The sequence below is a fragment of the Oxyura jamaicensis genome, chromosome Z, assembly GCF_011077185.1.
Source record: "Oxyura jamaicensis isolate SHBP4307 breed ruddy duck chromosome Z, BPBGC_Ojam_1.0, whole genome shotgun sequence".
Taxonomy (NCBI): Eukaryota; Metazoa; Chordata; class Aves; order Anseriformes; family Anatidae; genus Oxyura; species Oxyura jamaicensis.
Window position 1 is genome coordinate 59,856,847 of NC_048926.1, and position 25,144 is coordinate 59,881,990.

Sequence of the window (25,144 nt, forward strand, 5' to 3'; positions counted from 1 at the left end):
GCAGGAGGGCAGGAGGTGCTCCAGGCAGGCAGCAGCAGTTCCCCTGCGGCCTGTGCAGGGAGAGGCCCCTGCTGGAGCAGGCTGTCCCCCTGCAGCCCATGGGTCCCACATGGAGCAGATCTCCACGCTGCAGCCCGTGGAGGAGCCCCCGCTGGAGCAGGTGGATGTGGCCTGGAGGAGGCTGCGGCCCATGGAGAGCCCCCGCAGGAGCAGGCCCCGGGCCGGAGCTGCAGCCCGTGGAGAGGAGCCCACGCAGGAGCAGGGGGTCTGGGGGGAGCTGCTGCCCGTGGGGGACCCGTGCTGGAGCAGTTTGCTCCTGGGGGATGGATGGAGCCCGTGGGACGGAGCCGTGTGGGAGCAGTTCCTGGAGAGCTGCTGCCTGTGGGCAGCCCCCGCAGGCTCAGTTTGGGAAGGACGGCATCCCATGGGAGGGACCCCATGGGGAGCAGGGGCAGAAAGGGACCGTGAAGGAGCGAGGAAGACGAAGCATCATGGACTGACCGCAGCCCCCATTCCCTGATCCCCTGTGCTGCTCAGGGGGAAGAGGAGAGTGGATGACGAGAAGTTGTTTCTAGTTTGCTTTTAGTTTCTCACTGCTTTAACTGATTAGTAATAGGTAATAAATTTCATTATCTCCCCATGCTGAGTCTGTTTTGCCTGTGACAATAATTGCTGAGTGACTTCCCCGTCCTTATCCCAAACCTTGAGCCCTTTTCATTCTATCTTCCCCTTTACCTTTGAGGAAGTGGAGTTAGAGAGTGGTTGTGGTGGAGCTCAGCAGTATAGCTGAGTAAAACCACCACACAAAGTCATTTAGGTTAGAAGAAACCTGAGATACCGAGTTCAACCCCACAGCTAGGGCATATCAGCTATAATGTTTCTTGGGACCATGCCCAATTCGGTGTTGCATGTCTCTTCAGGTGAAGACTCCAAAATTTCTCTGGGTGATCTGGTCCAATATTTCACCACCCTCACAGTAAAAACACATTTTCTCATGTTCAGAATTAATTTCTTGTATCCTAATTTCCAACCATTGCCACTTGTCCTGTTAGCAGGAACCAGAAAGAAGGGTCTTTCTCCCTCTTCTTTCTTCCTTGCCATCAGGTATTTGCACACATTGGTAAATACCTGTTTTGCACCAATAAGTGTTAGGATCCCAGTAAGAAAGTCACTCAGACTCTTTAAGGTATCGTTTAAAATACAGTCGATTAAAGCTAGCACTGTAGGGAAAGAACAGCGTAATCTTACATCCTGATAGACTGGGGGAACTCCAGGTCTTGTAGCATTTAATGAGCTTCCAACCCACAGGCAGCATGCTGGACAGGACCACTTCACAGAAGACTTTCTCCTCTTTCAGTCACTGGAGCTATTACGGAATATATATATATATATATATATATATTACTAGTAAACAGCTCTGTTTGTCATTTCTGCTGTCAAACAGAAAATATGGTCCCCATGAGAACTTCTTGGTGCACTGTTAGTTAAAGTCTGTGCAGGTGGTATAATAGCCAGTACCAGGTGGGAACTGATAAAATATGCTGGCTCAGTTGGCCAGGTTTATCCTATGGTGGGTGAAGGGATGTATGCAGCACAACACAGGCCTGAAGGCCATTCAGTACAACCAGCAAAGGCAGGGCACACAGGTTAACATCAGTGATGATCCCTAATTCTGTGACATACAGTAGTCTTCTGGGCAGGATCACAACAGGTATTCCATGGTCCAGAAAACCTGATAATGTCATATATCAGGTATGCTGTAAAGCCAGTGTGGTTGGAGTGGTTTTCTATGAGCTTTAATGAGAACTTATTTATACAGTTGGCATACACCTGTTTAGATATATGCCTTCTTGTTAGCAATATAGACTGCTCATATCAGTAATAAGAGAAGTGGTAATAGTGTTTGTGAGGTGGTAAGTAGATGAGAGGCTAACGGAGAAATAAAATTGCTGGTCATCACCACTGAATAGATACTGTAACTAGCATTTGTTATGTTGTCTTTTCAGATATATGGCTGTTATATATCAAACTACCAAAGAATTAAGACCTAACACTTAAGAGATACAAATATGTACCTTGTTAATAAGTATAAAAATCTGTTGTTTTTTTTATGTACACTGAGGAAAAAAAAACATTTCTTTGATTCTGCAGTAAGTTACTTCATATTCTAAAATGAATTTTCATATTTGATCTTGACAGAGGTAAAAACACAGCACTAGATATTGTTTCCAGAGCTTTCATGAGAAAATGCATAGGGTTCTATCAGCACACATAGTTTTATGTGGTTGCTCTACAGTGTATTTCAGTACTTTGTTGAATAGCAAGTTTTCTAAAACCTGTTTAATAAACTCATAAATTTTTAACTGCCTGGTGTGTTTTTGATTGATCAGTCTAAACAAAATGCGTCATTAGATCAATTTCTACTTGTTGAAATGCATCTTATAGAAAGTATATATTTGTAACAACTAAAAATTCTTCTTTCCTTTTCTTACCTCAGGATAAGAAATGGGTTCTCAATCACGAAGATGTCACACTGGGAGAATTACTGGGCAAAGTAAGTAATCAAGTGAGCTAAATGACATTTTTAAAAGTATATATTAGTCACTAGACCTATATATTTCCTGTTTGCCTTATCCTTTAAATTACTGCAATACGGAATTTTTATAACCTTTTTTTTTTTTTTTTTTACTTTACTACACAAGACAGTATTGTACTTTAAATAAATTTAAATCAGGTGTACTGCTAAGTCTTACGATGTATCTGTTGAAAAGTTTAGCATACATATTTTTCTTATTCAGGAGGCTTTTAAGCTAACTAGGTGTGTGTAAAGTATTATGTTAGTTTAAATTGTACAGTCTTAAGAAAAAAAGGTTATAAATTTGAAAGGTGTATAAATAAGATATTTGATATAATGTAGTCAATACTTGTTAAAACATATGCTCTTCGCTATTGTATGTTTTTTCAACTTTTAAGTAGCTTCACAATAGTTTATGTATAAATTAATTCTTAGGGGTGCATCACATATTCAGCTTAGGAGCTTCAAGTCTTTGAAATGCTCTTACTCAAGTAAGCCCAGTATCTTACATGCATTTTCAGCACTTTTGCACCTATCAAGACAGTTGCAAGTGACACTTTGGATACCATGTTCCAAAAGATTTCCCCAAAACTGAAAAATAAGCTTGAATGAGAAGCAGAAAAATGTAAGAGACAGTTGTCTTATTAGTTTCTTACACACTAAAAGAACTGATAAACTTTTCAAGAAATGGGGAAATAAAATACTGTAAGAAAATTCTGCTTCCCTGGAGAAAAATCTTTTTGATAGCTTAAGATGACAACAATTATTATCTGCCTGTAGACACAACTGTGTTGCTTAAAATGCCATACAGGTACCATGACAGTTTCACATTCTTAAGCAGAAACATACCAATGGGGAAAAAATAAAAATTAAAATTAAAAAAAGGATGTTTAATCTATTAAAATAACTTTGTTTAAAAAAAAAAAAAAAAAAAAAAGAATTAGTTTTGTTGAATAAAGACAGCTGAAACAATCTGAAAATTGATTTATAAACTGAATTTATATTTATTGCATGTTTTTGACAAAGCATTTTAACACTCAGTAAAGACAACCGTCTGAAAAGTGATTATAATAAGTTATATTATTTAAAAAATAGATACAGAATGAAAACTTTCTTGGGACTAATGCATCCTTTTCTGAAAAGATAGAGTCAGACTAGGAAAGGTAAGAATGGCGGGATCATTAGCTTCTATGTAACAAAATACAAAACTGAAGCCATTGACCCTGAAAGTAAGAAATCTGTGAAATTCCAAAATCTTGAGTGTCTTGGAAAAGATGACAAGGAAAATGATGAAAGCTTAATGTAGGTGAGGATGCAAACTGGCAAGGTAGAAAGAAGATTTGCTTCACCTCAGCAGTGAATAGTCCTTTTATTTACACAGCATTAATTCTATAATGCACACAAAATGAAAGTAATACGTTATATTAAAAATAATATATATAATAATATTTTAAATCAAGAATAAAGGCTATTTTTAATAGTTAATAGTAGATTCATTTTCACTGTTAAGTTCTTCTAAACAGAATGCCAGATGAAAAGCATTTTCTAGATATCAGAGGTAGTGTTCTGTCCTCTAGAAGTGCTGTTTTAGAAGAGTCATAGATCCTATGCCATGCTTGCCAGGTGTTTCTTACTTATAGGTTAAATAAAATAATACTTGAAGCCAGTTTTTAGGCGCCTGAATTTCTTCCCTTGTCAATACTAATGCGTTAGCATTTTTCATATATGAGTTTGTGCATCTCCCCCCACTTTTTTTTTCTGTACTTTCTTTGGCAATACAGGATTCAAATGCACGATATAAATACATCATGGTCACTGAGGAAATAAAAGCAGATTCCAGCAGATTATTGCAGTTTGTTGAAATCACATGTAGTTCTGTGCACCAGGACACAGGAGAAGAAATTTATCAGACGCAGATTTAAAATGTGGTTATAATTATTCTTTGGAAAATACAAAGCTTAACTTAAAGTATGAGGTCTTTGTGTGTCCCCTGCCCATCTTGGTTCTTTTCACTGACACCAGATTTCTCTGACACCAGTTTCTTCCTTCCTTCAATTTATGTCCTCATTAATTTTCATTTTGTTTTTGTTTAAGTAAAAAACACATATGATAGATTTTTGTCTATGAAAGCTGAAATAAAAATAACTTACACTGCAAACAAGTTGTTGAAGATCTAAAAAACCTGATTATAAAAGAAGCTGATTTCTAAAGTCGTGTCCAAATATGGGGTCTTAAGTATAGCAGTTTTGAGCTTAGGTTTTAAAAAAATGTAGATAGTGTAACGTTTTTTAGAGAGATGTGGCACTTCTTTTTTTTTCAGTGGTTTTAATTTGCAGTCAAAATTAATATTCTGTGTTTTTAATTTTTGTACTTTTTTTGTTTCTTGTACACATGAGAATGTGTATGTTTTGAAGAGTTTTTTCCGTATCGTCTTTTGGTCTTCTACAGACTGCAAGTTGAGAAATATTGAAAAAATGCAATAGTTTGAAAATGAAAGAGGACAGGAGTAAGAATAAGAAAAAAACTTACTGCTATCAGTGTCTATAGACTTAAGATGTCACTACGAGTTTTTAGAAGAAAATTGTAATTACACAATTGATGTATTTTTTTCTCTTTCTAGTAAGGTCAAGTACAACTCATATATCATATCCATATAATAATAGATGAACTCTGTCTATGTGAACTGTTTTAAGGGCATATACTAGAAGAAACTTTCATAAACATATTTCAAAGTCCTGAACCAGTTACATTAGCTATCTGCTTTACTTTTCTGGAGGTTTGTAAAGATTTTTTTATTTAGAATTATTTTATTTTCTGATTTCAGGGTAATTTTGGTGAGGTATATAAGGGAACGTTAAAGGATAAAACTCCTGTTGCTGTAAAAACTTGTAAAGAAGATCTTCCTCAGGAACTGAAAATAAAATTTCTGTCAGAAGCCAGGTGGGTTCTCTAAATATAGTTGAAATATATACTTATACAGTGAGATTTTTTTTTCATTTAAAGTTATTTTTTACTATACAGGTTTACAAAATGTGACCTTCACAAAAATTCAAAGAAACTGTAGACAAACGTTTTCCTTTTTTTTTTAATCCCTCAGTACTTTCCACAACTGTTGTCCTGGCGACTAAGCACAGTCATTTTATTAATGTGTGTATGCAGCAGGCATCTGCACTTGCTGAAACCACCTGTGCAAGTTATGCCTATAAAACAGATTTTTGGTATTGTAAGTGCCTCCATTTAGAACTTTTTCTTATCCAAACCCTCGTGGCGTGTATCAGAAGACTGGAAGATACTATTAATTTAAATGTGATTATACCAGTCATAATGGTATATGCAGACTAAGGGTTAATGCATGACTAATACAGCTTGTCACATGTGACCAGGTAACAGTATAGACCCCATTTAGTAACATCCTCTTTGTAAGAATTCGCCCCATTCAAATGGCAATCTAAGTATTCTGAATGTAGGCTGATTGGTTGTCTACATGCACAGAAAGTGTCTAACACCTCAGGGTAGAGGGGGTGATTTCATAACTGTTTAAATTAATTTGCTCTGTTGTGGCTATGAAGCCACTTTTACCTCTAAGCCAATATGATCAATACATATCTATTACTATATCCATTGAATATTTTTGAACCTCTCATAACTTGGCAACCTCTGAGATTTTTCATTTATAGAGCAGCCTAACACTGCTAGTGTTATACTGGGGAAAAAACATATATTTTTTCACTAAATTTATTTGTACCAGGTAGGATAGTATTTCACTCTTGTTCCTAGGAAAAACAGGAAAGAGAGGAGTGTGTTTTAGGTTATTAAATCATAGAATAATCATTTTAAAATTGTAAAGTCTCTCTAGAATTATTCCTAGCCTTTCATTTCACATATAAATCATAGCATGCTGGTTTAGGCTGAAAATGTTCTTATTAAAGTATCACGTAAGATGATGTAAATGTTGTTATTTAATTCCCAAAATTAAAATTGTTGTCTTTATATTCTTTTAAAACTTATTGTATTAATTAACCTCTTGGAATAAAATTGAAATGAGTGTGCTATTGAAAAGTGCAGCATGACAGTGTAGAGAAATACTGTGCATCCTTTTTTGATGTACCTCTCTTTCTGGTCCACCACTGAAATGCTATTTAATCGCAAAGGTTCTTGCGAACCTACAAACCTCTCAGGCCATTTTTCAGGCCATGTAGACAAATGTTCTGTAGACAAATGGTAAAACTACAGTAGGAATAATCTAGTTCAATCTTGATCTTTTGGTGAGTAAGAATGCACTCACACTGAAGGATGATTGATCTGTGAGATTGATTTTTTAAATGATAACAGTAATGTCATGTTCCATTAAAATAGCATTAAGGTTATAACATATTTTCCTATTTAATTGGTTTGTACAATAAAGTTTATTAATATAGTAAACTTACTGTATGTTTTGCAGAATACTCAAACAGTATGATCATCCTAATATTGTAAAACTTATAGGAGTTTGCACACAACGACAACCTATTTATATTGTTATGGAACTTGTTCCAGGTAATTTTATTTTTCCTTTTTTCACAGCCTATGTTCATATGTACTGCTTCTATAATGTAAAATACATTGTTTTCTCTCTCTTTATCTGCATTCTTATGACTGGCCTAAAAAGTCACTTGCCTTATAAATCTTTGGATATTTGCTTCTAGCCTTTGCTATCTAATGAGTAGAATGAGCTCCATAAATCTGTTGTGAGTTTTTCTGTAGTCACTCAAGGCAACAGAATTCGCTACCAGATATCTCATGCATATCTTCATTTTTCTTTTGACAAGATGAAACATAGTACTTCCTTTAACAATAAGGTTATACAGTGAATGTTATGATGCTTGCATTTGAAGAAACTTCATGACTGGGTAATGTTCAATTTAATAACTCGGATTTGGATAATATAAGAGATTTGTTAAAATAAGAGATTTTTCTTTCCAATGTAATTGTTCAGTCTATGGATTTGCCTTGATTTAGTTTTGGAATGTTGTGTTCAAGTTATTCACCAGTGACAGAAGAGAATCTCAAATTGTTGGGATGAAAAGTTGGCATTTGGGCAATTTTACCTCTCTGTTGATTCTCTCAGCTGGAAAACGTGGTGGCCTCTAGTACTGCTTAACACTGAGTTTTATGTATCACTAAATTTGTCTTCAAAAGTATACTGTAGGGTGTTTTAAGAACCATTTCCTTCATGAAGACTTAGATTGTTTATAACTCGAGCTCTGGATTTAGTACAAAAGCATGAATTACGTACTGGATTTTAATGCCTTTATTCAATTTATTGTATTAGAGATTATATTAGATCATTGTATTTGTATTAATATTATTCAAATGGAGACTAATAGCAGTGTTCTGGGTTTTAAGATGTACTTTGGTAATCAGCTTCTCCAGACATCTCTGCTGATAAATATAAATCCTAGTCTTTTAACATCATCACCATTTTGTTTCAGGGTTTTCAGAGTCTAGGACAAGTTGTTGAAACATACTAATACCATTAGAGAAGGAATTAGAGTCTCTGATTCCCATGCCTACTTTGCAGTCCAAGTCTATGCAGAAATTCTTCCGTCTCCTGGCTTTGAAACTGCAAGAAAATTCTTAATTTCCATCCTGTTTGCTGGTCTGTAAGCCCTCTGGCTAGCTTCCACACTTGCCTGCCCTCAGAAATGCTGCACTATCTTCAAGTCATCACACTTCCCGATATTCTTCTGAGAGCTAAAACTTGGCTACCATACCATCAGAGTGACTGAATCAGCTAGAAGAGATAAGGATGCCAACTCTGAAGAAGCTGGCAGAGGAAAGACAAAAAAAAATAAATTAGTTTAGAAAAGGTACTCTGATGTTAGTTCTCTGTTTTCTAATGGCTAGTTTGGGATAACAGAAAATAAGAATTATTATCGGTGCTTTGACTTGATAAGTAAATCTTTGAAGGACATAACGCTGGTAGGCTTGTTAAATTGTGCTTAACGCCCACCTTTCTCAGTATCTGCTTTGTCTGCATTTTGTCTTGGCTTTAAGGTGTTTAAGCAGTTTTTCTGGCATTCTTTTTAATAATTAAAAATGGCATGTTTTAGGTTAGATTTGCATTCTGTAAATGTCTGGCTGAGAAGTCTGGTAATTCGTAACTGTCAGGCATTTTTTTTTTTCCTGAGGAAAAACACTAGAAACAGCTCCATCAAGCAGGGAATCTCCTCTGTGTTAATTTTCTTGTGTTCTGTTTAATGTTTCCCCTTTTTCTATATCCCAAATACATACGTGCTGTATACTTACTGTGTCTTTTAAGACTGCTGTGGTGTGGCTTGGTAGCTGCTTAGTAGCAGCTACTTCTGGGTTTCATTACAGATTCAGATTTCAATTAAGTGTCTTAATTTATTCAAGTATTAAAAATTTATTTGGAAACGTATATGAGAAGATGCTACTCTGTTAAAAATGTAAACTGAATTAAAAACTATGCATCACTTCTCAGAAAGATCAATCAGGCGTTGGAAGGGGTTGCCCAGGGAGGTGTCACTGTCCCTGGGGGTGTTGAAGGAAAGGTGGAATGTGGTGCTTAGGGACGTGGTTTAGAGGGTGACATCGGTGGCAGGGTAATGGTTGGACCAGATGATCTTGGAGGGCTTTTCCAACCTTAATGATTCCATGATTATATGAAATTGACAGAGTCCAGTAATCTAATGATGGACGTTTTTTTCCTGAAGACTCAGAGAGCATAACAAATATTTTAGAGAATTGTAAAACATGTATGTGTTAATAAAATATTCACCCCGACCATCACAAGATTACTTTTTACACTTTAAAACAACCTATATTGAGCAACATGCATTTTAATATAGGTGAAAAATACTGGGAATATTTTTAAGAGATGTGTTTTCCTGTATTCTGGATAAGCAGCTGGCACCAATCTAGAAGTAAAGAATCATAGTAAATAGTTTCCCTGAAAACAAAAGGGGATATTCTGCAAATGGTTTCTTATTCCTTTAGACACACATACAACAGATGAAAATCTCAGTAGGTTCTGGTGGTTACCTACTGACAAGAAACCCCTGATCAGTATTCTGAAGAGCATTACTTGGAAGCTATGTGCTTCTTGTTTGTGTAGAAAAGTATTTATTTATTATATAACCTAAATTTATTATTGCTTACTATTAGCTATTCTTCTAATTGATAAAAAACTTGGACTATTGAAATTGAATCACTGCAACCTTGAGATTTTTTTTCTTATAAACATTTTGTATATGTGTACAGAGATCTATAGAAAAATCTTAATTTACAGGCCTAAATTATGCTAGGTAGCTGCTGTGAAAAAGCAATTTAGCAAAGCAGATGGTTTTAAAATGTTGATTTGTGATTGCATAATGGATAATGTTGTAATAACATTTAAAACAATTGCAAATAATTAATTTATACTTTTCTACCTAAATGACATTGAAATATTAACTGAAAAAACAAAGAGCTGTCCAGATCAATTCAAAAGCACAGTGCTGAAGTTGCTATGTGGCTTTTAGACTATGATGCAATAAAAACTAACTTAAATTTTACAGTAATGTATTTTTTTGGTGATTTTCCTTTTTTTTTTTTAGTGAACAACTGAGAAAACTCTATTAGGACATGATATTTGCATTACAACATCACATTATGGAGATCTTCTCTTAGAGATTTCTCCTTGTTTGGTGGTTTTGACTCTCTCTGTGACTTGTGAATTATCAGATTGAACTATTAAGACAAAGAAAATTTAAGGAGAGCAATACTCATGCATTGGCGTGTTGTGTTCCTAATGGAAGCTAGATTTTCATTTCTCTTTTGTTGTGTGCATACCTTTGCTCATGTTTTTTGATTTCCTCTGGCTAGCTTCTGCTCTTCACATTCCATTAGGGCTCTCGCTTTAGGATGTGCTTGGTCAATGCACGTGTGCATGCCCAGCAAGTCCTCTGCACTTATGCATTGAGGCAGATGTGCTGGCTTCTAGGCAAAAAGACTCAGTCTCAGGTCCCTTGGTGTGTGATGTCGTCACCCGGAGAAGCACATGGTATGGGATCCAGAATCGGTGTATTTTTTGTAGACTTCTCAGCATAGTAAGCCACACAAATCTAATTTGTTGACAGTTTGCTGACCATCTGCGTAGCACATGCACAGTGAATGGGATGCATGCAGCAGAGGACTGTTTTCTAACAGCAAGCGGATAAGGAGCCTTGATTTATGACGTCAGACTTTACCTGGAGACAATACAATGAGCAAAGTCTGTCCCTACTGATTCTGACTCCATTGAGGTTACCGAAAAAAAAAACAAACACAAACACAATATTTTGAAAGCAAGTTTCTTCTTCTAAGTCTCCACTGTCCAAGGACAGATTTCAAATGCTGTGTTAGAACATAGCTAATGAGAACTCCATGACTAAAAGTCATGTATTATTTTACAATACAGTGAAATAAATCTTATGGTAATTGCTATATCAGGCAATGAATTTTAAATTTTGCATTGAAGGAATGGAAATGAAGTAGATTGGCTCCAGAAAAAGGAGAGCACAACTCTCCGGTTACTGCATACCACCAGCTTTTTCATACCTTTAAAAAATTGTGGCTAGAGTGACTATTGGACTCTTAGAACCTCGTATTATGAGAAAACGGTAATCATATAGATAGCTAAAAGATATTTTCTTTGCAGTGTTCTTTTTTTTTTTTTTCTTTTACAGCTGTATAATGAAATGTCAGATAAGTAAGCTTAATAAGGTTTGATGCCAAGCTGGATTTTTCCTGATATTTTCTGAGCTAAAAATACAAATACTAAAGTATTAAATAATTTAATACAGTAATTTTGTAGTAATCTTCTGTGATTTATTTTAAGTGCTCTGTTTATACTAAGAAAAAAAAAGGTGAAGTGAAATAAGAGTTGCTAATGAATTACAGGAGAAGAAATCCCATATGTTGCCATTTGCCAAACACTTGATGCTAATATTGAGCTTCGAGTTTGTACTTTCATATGTATTTGAGTAAAGACTTCATCTGAATGAAAAGTAATATGCTGTAAAGGTGGGATGCTGGTCTTATAATTGTTCAGCGAGAGTTGCTGCATATCTGAGATTCTACAAATACACTCGGTAGCCTTCATTGCAAGAATTTCCTGATGTAGATAAGGCTTCGTTAGAAATGGTTTCCAAAATGAGGAGCAGCAGAATTTTATGTAAAAACATTATTTATATGACTATATAAAAAGCACATAGATTCTCAGAGATGCCACATCAATCTATAAAATTGAACATTTTAGTCCTATTTCCCAGGTTAATTTATTCCTTTTTCTTTTCTCTGTGCCTGTTTTCACAGTGGTTTTGGTTTTGTTGTTTTTTGTTGTGTTTTTATCCTGCATTGTTGACCTTAAAAGTACAGAAAGAGTAGTAATAATGAGGAGCTGCTTTGATATTCAGAAGAGGAAAAGAACAATTTGCCAGAGTCAGTAAAAGGCCACGTAGGGCATAAGGAGTTTTCATAACAGCTCATTTTTAGCAAATTTACATGATGATCAGAGAGGCTGCTTGGAGTACTGCTGGTATTATCTGTAAACTGGCTAGAGTCCAGACATACAACCTGAGACAATGAAATCCAGGATTGTGCTGGGGTGTAAAAATGATTACCATGAAAATGTTAAAGGAAATGATGAATGGAAATAATGAAGGGATTGAAAAGTATGCTTCCTCTTCTTTCCTCCTTTCCAAGTGAACCCAGCATCTTTTCATGGGAAAATATCTGAAAAGAAGAAACTAGAATACCTTTCCCTTTTACCCTTCTTTAGTATTATTATCCTGGTCCCAGCTTTCCTCTTGTTCATTATGGATCTTATGGTATTTTTGCATTGATAATAAGGGATTAAAATTCACCAGAACACTCAGGATCACTTAACTCTGGTTTTGTTTGCTCTTAATATATCATGCAATCAAAATCGAATTGCAAGACTCCCTTTAAACTGTGAGTGGTTTTTCTCTTCCTATGTTCAGGGGAAAACCAAATCAAAATCAAATGTAATCTGTAAGATGCAAAAAAACAATACCAGGTCACAGAATTCTTTCTTCTCCTACTTCATGTTCATTTCAGTTGGCTTGCATTTTAGTTTGCCCTAAGAGAATTTATTTTAGAGGTAGGAACTTCGCATGTTTGTGTGCCGTGTGTTATACACTGAGGGATTTGGAGATAGTTGTATAATTTTGTGGTACAGTTACCGCTTCATGCAAATATTTCAACAGTTTATCTCACAGAACCTTCAAAGGTTCAGCAAAGAGAGTCTGTGCAAGCCATTAAGATAAGCACCATCATCGCACCTGCAACATCTCTCTCTCTCTGGAAGGATATACTCAACTGACAGCAGATGCAAACATCTTTGTAAGCTCCAGCTGTTGATTCAAGGTGGGAGAAGGAAACCTGAGGTCACATTTTTCCTTTTAGCTGTCATTCTGTTTAATCACGAGCTTTTAGCTTGCATTCTGTTTCCAGCTTCTACATAGTTAAACATTTTTATAATTGACAGAGTTAAAATTACATCCCCAGATATATTTTAAAGCTTTTTTTTTTTTTTTCTTCCCCAGAGTCAGGCATTCAAAAAAATACAATTCAAGAATCTGGCTCGTCTGTTGAGTGTTAATTTAGCTTCCCATTGCATACATATTATGATACAGACTTTAACAACTAGATTTCCTCTCTGCAGCAGATCCTAACCTCACAGAGGTCTGACCAATTTTGCAGGCGTTGTTTCTATTCTCCAAATCTGTCCTATAGCTGTAGGCCTCGTTTAATCTATTGTATCAGTGACTTGCTCTGAATGTGATGTGAGTTTCCTCTCCATCCCCTCCTCCAGAGGGCATTTCTGGATGTTTTTCACTCTAGCGCTAACTGCATTGCAAACATTTCTGTGGGAGACTGGCTTGTTTTCCCAGTGCATCCAAAGAATTCCTATCTGATAACAGATACATCGTTCAGAAAAACAGTAACCCCACAACTGAATTGTGTACAGAGTTTGTGTTCCTTGTTTTATTTAGGCTTATGCTTACTTACATTTGAGTAGATCCACTGAACACTTGCAGCTAGAAAAAAAGTTGAGATATAAAAACATTCAGTAATCTGATAGCATGAGAAGGTTGTCTGAATTAGTCATTAACTTCAGGTTTCAACTGTGTTTGTTCAGCTTATATCTAGACATACATAACTAGCTCTCAAGGTGAAGTTCAGCAAGGTCATAACATCCATCTTTGCAACTGGATAAGGTAACCTGCTCAGATTTGGACTGAATCATTTGGGATGCAAATTACGCATGCCGTTGATGCAGAAACAATTCTGAGGTGACAGGTTTTATTAGCTCAGGGGCAGCACTGCATGATTTCAGCAATGCTGGCTCCCAGGCACGTTCAGAAAGAGCAGAGACATTTCTGTAGTGCCTGTAGCAGGATCTGATAAGCTATTACTAACCCAAGCTTTGGGGTTACCTCTGTACCCTGTTCATGCTGTCCTGTCTGCAGCTGGCTGTGGTCCATCGTGGTTTACTCTTCTGAAATTAAGGTGACTCGATTGCTATTTTCTGTATGTTACAGCACTTTTACTTCCAGAGGGCATGTTAGCTCAGAGGCATTTGCAAATAAAGCCTGGTGTTCTGCCTGGCCTAGCAGGTCCTCTTTTTGGCCTTTGTTGGAAATGAAGGCTATATGGCATAAAGTGGAGAAATGCCTACAAATCAGTATGGCTGGTGCTGAGCTGAAGCTGGTACAACCTACTAAACTAACCTGACTTCTGAGGAATTTCTCATATTTTCTGTATGTAGTGATATTTTAGGGTATCGCACCAAACCACAGCCCACTCCACACGTTTCTGTTGTTAGCTGCGCTGAAGCTAGCAGGCCAGTTTGGAACCAAAGCCTCGGTGCTGAGGTTGAGGACTGTATGATTTATTTGTCAGTGTGGTGAATAATATTCAGATGACCTGAGCTGTTCTGCTAGTTGGACTGTCTCAATAAAATATCATCTTGAATGAATGAGGCCTGACTGTATCTAAGAGTAACCAAAGTACATGTACGCTATAGCTTTCCTGAGGCTAAAGGTTAGCCCAGCTCTCTCTGATGTGCAGCCGGTTACATTCATAGGCCTGGAATGCTGATTGAGGCGGAAAATACTGCTAACTTTCATGTTATATGACTCAGCTGCTGTGTTTTCTGCTTTGTATATTTTTTGTCCATTTTGTGTTTCTAGAAGCAGTGAGATCTGTGTAGAGATCTTTCTGTTGGTTTTTTTTTTCCAATTGCTTCTGTTTAGGGACCCTGTTTACTACCTGGCTCATGGTTGTATTGTGCATCTTCAGTAGCAGCCTCTTGCCAGCAGATTTCAGATCATGTCCTATCTTGCAGTCACATCCTGAATCTTTACTGTGCAGTGTGTCAAAAATCAATACAACAGAAAAAATAGTTGGTCAAATTCTAGAGAAATTTGAATTGCAGATAAGGTGCAGATTTTTAACAGTGATAGTGACTGGCTTTTTTTTCCATTCAAGTCCTGTTTTTTTTCTCTGGAAAATACACTTTAGTCAAGTAAGCTAGTTGGCTGAATACCTTGCTGTTGCTAAACTCATCTTCTGTCTACCCTGAGATATTCTTCATACAAATATGACCTCTATCTCTTTTTCTTATTTCCCCCTCTCTCCATCTTTATCCTTTCCTCTTGCAATCAATTAAGCTTCTGGCTTGTTTTTATTTGTCTCTAGTCCTCTGCAACCTGCCTTGCTTCTGCCTCTGCAGCCTTCACTTTTGTTGGGCACGTCACCTTGTGACCCAGAACATACACACACATGACCTCCTCTTCTCTGTGTATGTCCAGCTTCACACTGTCCATCCAGCTCTCTTGCAACACACACATGCACACACAGAGACCCCATTTCTTCTTCCTCCCTTCTCCTTTTATTAGCCTTGTACATTCATATGTGATTCTGCCTTCCTCCTACTTCCTGTGTGGCTTCCAGCTGTATAGATACTAAGAGTACCGGGGGAACAGTCAAACATCTTTGCTGGGCAATTAAGTGGTGGTCATTAAAAATTCCTTTCAGCTCAGAGCTCATCTGTCTGATTAAATAAGACCAAAGTCCCACTATACAGACATCTTTTATTGCAACATTTGAGACTAGAGTTTGATTTTTATCTTTTCAAGCATTTTAGGTTTTGATGAGTCTCTATTTTGTTTCAAGGCTGTACAGAAATAAATGAAAATTTCATCCATTTAGCAAGTAGACAAGAGAAATAGACAATCTGTTTGAAATCTCAAGTCAACTAAACATAAAAATTCAGTGTTTTGATAGCTGCAAGAAATCCTCTCTGCATCTTGTCTTTTTAGTTTTGTTAGTATTTCTTCACACTATTACTTTTTGTTTTACCTAGAATGATTTTTAAGTAAGAATGTTACTTTAATGTATTTTCATTTAGAAAAAAAAATGTTCCTTGTTTTTCTTTAAAAAAAATTGTTTTTCATGTATGTTCTGTTTCTTGTGGCCTATCCTTGCTTCCTTTTTTTTCCTGGTTTTCCTTTTGGTTAGTTTCAGAAGCATGTTACATGTACCCACTCGTAGTCCTGTATCCTCAGTGCCACAACACCAAACCATAACGTCCAGGTAGTCTAAGTAGGATTATTTCACGCAGCACAGGGGACAGGGAGTGCTGGCTATTGATATCTTGCTGTGATTCCTGGATTCCTCTTGGATGGTGGTGACAGACTGATTTAGGGAATAAAGAGACCTTTCAGAATGCGTAGTTACTGTAGCACGGTCATTGGCTTCACACTCCAGTTATTTGATCCACCTTAAATCACAGGCAAGGTTTCTGGTCATTGTTACTATTTTCCTCATTTTGAGAATATTACAGCAATAGTCCATCATCCTGTTAAATGGAAATAATGTGTCGTAACCTTTTTTGTCATCTTCATTTTATCTGAGTGCAGATTTTGTACTAATGAATCATCAGCACTGTGGTCTCATCACAGATCTTCTGCTACCAAGTTACCTGCAGTGCGGTTCTGGTGGAAGCAACATCTCCATGTTTACCTCCGTATTGCTTCTTATGGTGTCCTTAGCTGTCGGTGCATGCCATTCTTTGACCTCTTGATATCTTCTTGCATTTTTGCTTTTACGCATGTGCATTTCCATTTATACTTCATTACTACCAATGTTAACGTTACTACTGTAAAACTAGTGCATGATTGCAGCAACTTTTATTTGGTTTGCTTAACAGGAAAAATGAAGTTTTAACTGGATTTTGCAATGCTACTCTTCAGGTAGTTAAAAAAAAACTTAGGTTTATTTACAATTTCTGTTAATTAGTTACATTAAAAAAATTAAAAGGAGGTGTGGGTGAAAATACTTCATTACAGACAAATGATTAATTAGTTGAAAAGTGAAAGTACACTGTTCTAAGGAAAGTGAGTACTTAAGCATGTCTAAACAGATTTTTAATAGTTTGTCAAATTGCTGCTTAATTCCTTCAAAAACTTTTAGAATTGCTACAGATACATTTAATATTTAAAATGCGTAGTTTTAAATAACAGTGTTTAAGTGTGTTTTGTTGATAATGCACATGGACAATAAAGAAAGTGTTCATGTGTTCACTTTAGATAGTCAGAAGACTGATGGTACAAATCCTCAAATTTATAAATACAGGTGCACATAAAACATTTCAATAATGTAATTATAGCTTATAAAACAGTTATGAATATTGAGTCATGGAGCTCCTCTGTGTTAGGTGACTGTTCAGTGATAAGGCCAGAAGCACGCCGTGTCTCTATGATTACTGTATGTTTATCTGCAAAATATGAGTGGACTGTTTAAACAAGCTGCTACTGAACAAGAATATTTAACAAAGGAAACTCTCCCGTTCTGTTAAACCTTACATGTAAATACATGTAAATTACATAATTTAGTAATATTCATAATAGTTTCTTCTATGTTACTGTATGTTACAATATTGCCTTAATTATTGTTTGTAACATTAGATCTATGTAACACTGTATCTAGGTATAATGTATATGTTACTTGTATCTAGATATTGATATAAATGAGTAAAGTGGAAGATTTCCCAACATAATTTCAAAACTTTATTTTAATGATGTTCAGTATCAGTATGGGCTATGAGAAGAATGCTGAGTGCCTAGAAGCAAGTAGGTACCCTTTGGGGCACCAACTAAGGAAAACGCTGAATTATGTACTCACAGTAAATCATAAATGCCACTCAGGTCAGAGATTGCCACAACTAAGTATCTTATAAACAGATTTAACATATTTCATTGCTATTTCTTGGGTTTGGGTTTCTTCTCATTGATCACAGATAAGTTTTTTTTCTCTTTCAGAACTGCAACTTGCTTTTGCATGCCCTCTTAATTGAACTGTTATACTGCCACAAAATACCATGTAAAGTACAGCATAAAGTTTATGCTATAAGGTATGGCCAGCTGTAGGAGATGTTGATATGTGGTATTTTCACTCTCTTATTTCTGCATATAATGAGAAGTATTTCACATTCACACATGAACGGCTGTTTCTGACGAATCCAATTATAGCAGGCTGCCCTAGTATAATCATAATGCTTCCTGCTTATGTACTACATATTGTCATTTACTTAATAAAATAATTCCGTCGTATTAGACAGACACTCCAGTCCTGTTGTGTATTCCCCTATGAGCCCCAAACTGATAGTTGATTTCTGCTTGGTGGTAATGCTGTAATGGTCTAATTATATCAGTAGCACTTAGAGTAGTTGGAGCAGGCTTCATTTCGTGGTAGTGTTGTGTGCCATTAACTGGAATAACAGGTAACCCTGTAGAATACAATGGAAATTATGCATATAGGAGAAATCATTGCTTACCATTATGTAGCCATCTAGTTTTGTTTCAGTTGTTTGATAGTCTAATTGGTCTGTTAATTTCATTTTTGTCAACAGTTATTATATTGGAGATTATGTTCTGACAGTATGTGCTGCATATAGTAAATTAGAGTATTTTATATTAAAATTTGTTTTAAGAAGTGCATAAAGCTACACTGAAGGGTTTGTAGTGAAATCCTCTTTGCTCAGCTTTGAAGGTATTCGTGGGGATGCTTGCCTGTGAAGATGAGTAGCTGGAATGCTGGTCACAGTAGACTGTACAAGTCAGAATTTACTAGTTAGTTAAAGGACAGACAGTGGTGTAACAATGATGAGGATAATCAGATTTACCCTAAAACAGCATAATATATCTTGTACAGGATGAGATGCATATCACTTCTATTGTGTCTGCAGCTAAGAGCACTTTCAAATCAGTATTGAACAGAGTATGTAAAAGACAATTTCACCACCTCTGTTCAAGGGCAGATACCAGAAAACAGAACTAGTAACAAAAACGTATCCTTCCTGACGTTTTTCACTATTGTGACTGTAGACAGATCGAGATAATTTTATTAAAAGTGGGTTTTGATGACAGGCATAAAATATACTGTGTACAGCTTGAGGTATACTATGCTGATTTTGTTCATAACTCTACAGAGATTGATACAGTACATGCCAAACATTGAAGATCAGCAAGTCTTAATTGCTTGCTGATAGTATAAATATACATTCATACCATGGGAAGTTACAGGCACATACTCTGCCCTTTAACACATTCTGATACAAGAAATTGAGCAGCTTTCGGTCCTGTTCAAACATGAAAATTCGGATCTTAGTCTGATTGCCTGAGTGTATTAGAAATGAGTTTATAACCTGTGTTATTGCTAAACTTTGGAATGGAGATGGCTAACTTTTTAACCTCGTTGTCACTTGTTATTCAATGAAGTTCTTGTTGCTGATTGTGGAGAGTGATAACTCCTTTCTACGAGGTATTTGTATGAATTTTGAGAAGTGATCTTCAAAATAATTATTTCACATATTTAATCTTTCATTTCCCATGTTTTGGTTTTGTTTTTGCCACTGTTTTTTATTTTTTTCGCCATCCTTTGGTCATTTGATCTGAACCTCAGTTAGGTTGAGTTCACAATCTTGTTGGACAAAGAGAGTTTTGTAGTTAAGTAGTCTCTGTGTCCCATGTGTCAAAACAAGAAAGATAAATTGTTTCTTAGTGATGCTCTTATGTAAAGAAAAAAATTGATATACTGATGTCTGGGCTTTACCGTGATGTTGAAGGAAGAGCCTTGATGTGGCAGAGCTGCTGTTTTATCCTTGGTATTTCATGGAAGCTCGGGGTTGTTTATTAAAGGGAATTCTATGTCAAAGCTAGGACCTCATATTAACGATGTGAGGTAGAGCATCCTGAGGCTTGTCAGCTGGATCCACTTCAGGAGGATGAGTTACAAGGCTTGTCTTTGCTTCCCTTCTCTTTATTGGTCCCCTAGCATGGGGGAAGAGGCTTGCAAGGCAGTTACTGCTTTAATGGCCTGGAGCCTGGTCCTTACAGTTCCCTGAGGGGTCTGTGTCTCATGTGGATAAAATTCAAACATCCTCCAGCATGTGGAGGATGTGCACTTATGTGAAGGGGAATGCAAAAAAGATTGGGAATACATCATGTCCTGCCATTTCGTGGGATGTTCTTGCATGTCTGGGTGCACAGCAGGCTACGCAAGCCGAACTTTGGCACTTGATTTGTCGCACATTCTGTCACGATAGGTATTTTTGCTGAGATGCCTTGGCAAACAAGCATTTTGAGCCCTCACAGCAGGAATCAGTAAGAAGAAGAAGAAAAAGAGGTAGTAAAAATCACTATAAATTAAGTAATTACTTGTCTTAAAAGAACACTTGTGACTGGAATCAGTAGTAGTTGTCTTTTCAATGCAGACTTTTAGTCAGTCATCTTTCATACTGAATGCTCTGTTAATTATTATGCAGCTAATTTATACAGAAATTTTCAATTACAATGTGATAAGTTTGATTGGAGAGCTTTATTCCATAGGATATTACGTCTTTTTTAAAATGATGTTAATTGGATGATTTGTTATTCAAGTTCTGTTGAGAGTGATGTATCTGGAAGAATGCTTGCTTTTCCTTGCGGCTTCTACTTTTGCCCATGATTCTTTCTATGCCTCTGTATCTTTGTTCTCTTTACCTGTGAATTTCCAAGTGCCAAGAAAGGTGCAAAAAAACTCAAAACATTTAAGAATGGAAATTCCCCAAATCATTGCAATTTATCAGAGCATATATAATCTTGCACCTTGCTGGATTCTGTTCCTATTTGTAAGCCTATTAGAACTAAGGGATAACTAATGGTTTTGGTTTCTAACAGTATTTAACAACGTTCATATTATTTTCAAGGAAGGGAGTTTAGCAATAACAGTTTTGCTTGGAAAAAGAATTCTTCTCTTGCTGTAAAGATTTCAGCCTCACTTCTTTGACTACTTACAATTAATATTCATACTCACATTGATGTTGTTATAGCACTTCTCATAAATAGACCTTTCTTATTTAGGACTTGTTTCTTCATTTTTAATATGGCTGTGTGCAAAGGCATATTTTCTTTTAGTATATCGAACTGAGCTTATCTGTTTTTTGAGTTCTTCCTGCAGCAAGATGTTGGAAATTCTCAGTTTTCAAAATAGCAATATTGTTTGATTGAGAGTAATTGTTTTTAGGGTGGCCTTGTGTACTTTTTCTGTAAGGATCCTTGATGTACTGTTCTCATTGAAGTAATGCCACAAGTTGTCAAGACTGGAAACATTTCATATTCATAAAGGCATATAATCATGCTTGCTAATTAAAAATGATTCCTATGTACAGAGCAGTGACTGCTCAGTATATAAACAAAATAATTTTCATCAGCTCTGAAGGTAATATTGCTTGTTTGTATGTGTTTGGTGTTCAGGGAGCAGAAGGAAATTGCTTAAAAATGATTTTAGCTGTCTCCTATAACCAGAATATTTCTGTGTGCACATGCAAGAAATGACAGATGCTTCAATGGAGTTTTTATCTTTGCTATCTCTGGCAGCATCTACTTTTTGCTAGCTAGCAGACTATGTCAGTAACCTCTGAGATTAAAGGAAAGGTGATTGTTGCTCACTTCAGTTTGCAGTAGTGTTCAGTTCTTTTAAGATTTCATTAGAATTTAAAATTCAGTATTCTAAGATGGATCCTTTCAGACTGTGGAGGTGTTAAATATGCAATGATCTTTTATAAAACAGAGGTCATTTGAAATTGGCTAAAGCCGACTGACTCTAAAGAGTCAAGGTCATCCAGTCAGCTATTCACTTTCCATCTGTGGATTATCCAGCCCCTGAGGAAGGGACGTTGCGGGCTCCATGTGTGCCAGCAGCACTGTTGGTGCTCTCAGGATGCGATATTTGCTTACTCAGACGAGGCGTGCTGGTTAGTCCAACATGAGCAGCGTAAAGAAGATTGCTCACCTTTGCTATCATCCTTGTGAATTAACAAAGCATTCTGGCAGTCTGTTTTTAAATACTTAGATGTCCCACATTTGGGGATTATGCAAATTGTATGAACCTTTTATTACTCCTGAAAATTTATAATAAACTGCGTATGTTCTAAGCAGACTGTGTTTAGCTGTTATATGCGTTCCTTTCTTAAAATTGGCCGAAATTTGTCACTGAAGAAAGAATGTATCAGGTAGCATTATTCACGTGTTTAATTGGAATTGGGGTAGTAAGGAAATTGAAGGCCGGTAACTAGAGGTGTACCCCAGGGGTCAGTACTGTTTAACAACGTCATTAATGAGCTGGATGATGGGCAGAGAACACCCTCAGCAAGCTTTCAGGTGACACAAAGCTGGGAGGAGTGGTGGACGCCCTCTGAACACCAGGAGTGCTGCTTCGCTGTGCGGGTGACCGAGCACTGGCACAGGCTGCCCACAGAGGCTGTGGGGTCTCCTTCCCTGGGGATCTCCAGAAGCCCCTGGATGTGGTGCTGGGCACCCTGCTCTGAGTGGCCCTGCTTGAGCAGGGGGCTTGGACCAGGTGACATCCAGAGGTTCCTGCCAGCCTCAACCATTCTGTATTTGTGTGAAAATAGTGTTTTCAGCTTTCCTATAGTGTTACTGTGTTCACAAGCAAAACGGAAGCAGTGTTTTCTATCTATAGTTTATCCAGTGTTGGTTTTCTGGGAATTTTCATTAAGACAACCTATCAAGCCATCATCTTCAGATCCTTTGTACTAAAAGAAAGCAGATCCCAGGGCAAACGAGTAAGTGAAGGGTATTGCGCTTGATAGTTAAGGTACCAAGTCATTTTATGGTTGCTGCAAGTTAATATTTGAAAGGCCTTAGAATCATAGAATCTCTAGAATCATTTAGCTTGGAAAAGACCTCTAAGATCATCTAGTCCAACCTTTTGGAGTTAGGCTTTGTAACAGTAGACTCTTTTCTTTAATAATCTCTTATTTCTTACAGTACGAAATACAAATGGCTTCCAAAGAAAATTCCACGTGAAACTTTTTAATATAAGTCTTTTTACATTCATTGCTAAGAAAGGCGGTTTATGAAATTGTGTCACAGTGCATTACTTGCAGGAGAGAATTGCTGTAGTCAGTTCAGTCCAACGTGAAAAGAAATCAAGTCTAGAGCAGCAGCCAGCTACACATTAGCAAATAAATACTGTGACATGTACAGTTCCACTATGATTTTTAGGCTTTGTCTGGAACAATGAAGTATATTTTAGAATAAATCTCTAATAGAAATACGTCAATCTGAGCATGACTTTGCAGTGTTTATATAATGCCTCCATTACTTACCTTTCTCTTAAATCGGGTTTTCAGTAACTTTTCCTTGCAAATACAGATTCACTTTCAGGAAGCTTTCCTGCTGACAACTTCCCCTCCCCAGACAAGACAGCAGCAAGTTAGATCCTCAAAAATGGTAGACTGTGAAGTCACAGTAATATTAGTTTGCCTCTAATTGCCAGCAACAAATAGGCAGTTAACATTGCCCAAGAAATAAAACACTTTGTTACCCCTTCAGTGGCTTCAGAGGAGTTTGAGAAATGTCACTGCAGATGATCAATTAAAAATTGATTAGGACATTAGGAAAAATGTCTTTACCATGAGGGTAGTCAAACACTGGAACAGGCTACCTAGGGAGGTGGTCAATGACCCATGCCTGTCAGCGTTCGAGAGGCATTTGGACAATGCCCTCATCAGTATGCTTTTTGGTTAGCCCTGAAGTGGTGAGGCAGTTGGACTTCATCATCCCTGTAGGTGCCTTACAACTGAACTGGTCTCTCCTCTCCTCTCTGTTAATTTCTTGTACCTAACAGGAATCAATCATTTTATTAACAGTTTCAGTAAAGTCTGACAGCAATTATTCTGTGATTGGAGAACTATATTTTCACAAATCATCGGTTGTTTTTGTCAACAAATTTTAATGGATGTCTATATTTAACGTTACAATGGTAAAGATTTTGAGTATAACAAAAACACAGCCTTTGTTTGTTGAGCTTTGTGCAGTTTTCACTCCTAAGCGCTTTCTATTTAAGGGAAATAAGGAAAACTGCATCCTGGCAGGTGAATTCGTCCCTTTTCTTCGGCTAGCCTCAAATTGACGGATTGAGAAAAAGAGCTGATAGCTGCATTTTGTTTGGTCTCATTATAGTAATAAGAGATAAACGTGAGTATTCTATCTGTCAAGTCTCACCGTCCATCTGTCTGTTTTTCTAGGAGGTGATTTCCTGTCCTTTTTGAGAAAAAAGAAGGATGAACTGAAAACGAAACAGTTAGTGAAATTTTCATTAGATGCTGCTTCTGGTATGGCATATCTCGAATCTAAAAATTGTATACACAGGTAAGGAAAGTACTTTTTCCTCACTATTGTAATTTTGATAATTTGGAGTGCTGGCAGATTAAGTGTATGTGGTGCTTAATAGCAGAAATGATCCCTAAAATTAGAAAAAAAGCTACAGTTTTTCCGAATTGAGGTTATTGCTTGTCCAATTCAAAGGTGTTCTGTTCATTTGGGTAAAAATAAGTGCTACATTGTTTGGTTTGTATGGTTTAGAGCTCTGAGTATAGACTGATAATGGTTTTTCACAACATGAGGAGCATAATTTATACGTTAACATTGAATCACGGCAAAAATCTATGGAGCTTATATCCTCTCTGAAATGTACAGATATTTGCCAGAAAACACAGAAGTTAAGGTATATTTACAGTGAGTTTCAGAAAAATCCACTGATATATCAGATGTTAAAAGGATTAAAACTGGAGTTCTACATATCAAATTATTATCAGTTACACAGAATGCTTTCTCCAAAATATGGAAGATGCTATTCTGATACTTTATTTCTGTTGGTAGCTTTCCCCGTCATATATATATATACAATATATAAAAATTTCCCCTTCATATATATATATATGAATATATATGAATATATCTATGTATATATATGAACGGGAAAGCTACCAACAGAGATAAAGTATCAGAATATACATATATATATATTTTTTCCCAGTTTGGCTCTGCCCTGGAACTGCTTATTCTCAGCTTGTATCAAACAGAATATGTAAGTGTACGTAGTTTTTACCTATTTTTCTCTCAAAATATCACCATATATTCCTGCTACAGTGCTATGCCTGAAATACAAGAC

At 36.6% G+C, this 25,144-nt stretch overlaps 1 protein-coding gene across 4 annotated transcripts in view; it reads left to right on the forward strand.

Moving 5' to 3' along the window:
- FER (FER tyrosine kinase) overlaps positions 1 to 25,144 on the forward strand; it is a 196,345-nt gene that overhangs the window by 114,436 nt on the left and 56,765 nt on the right. For all 4 annotated transcript variants that reach the window (XM_035309387.1, XM_035309389.1, XM_035309386.1 and 1 more), the window contains 4 exons: positions 2,498 to 2,554; positions 5,400 to 5,515; positions 7,017 to 7,111; positions 24,219 to 24,342. In XM_035309387.1, coding sequence (XP_035165278.1) covers positions 2,498 to 2,554; positions 5,400 to 5,515; positions 7,017 to 7,111; positions 24,219 to 24,342 — 392 coding nt within the window. The remainder of the gene's footprint in view (positions 1 to 2,497; positions 2,555 to 5,399; positions 5,516 to 7,016; positions 7,112 to 24,218; positions 24,343 to 25,144) is intronic.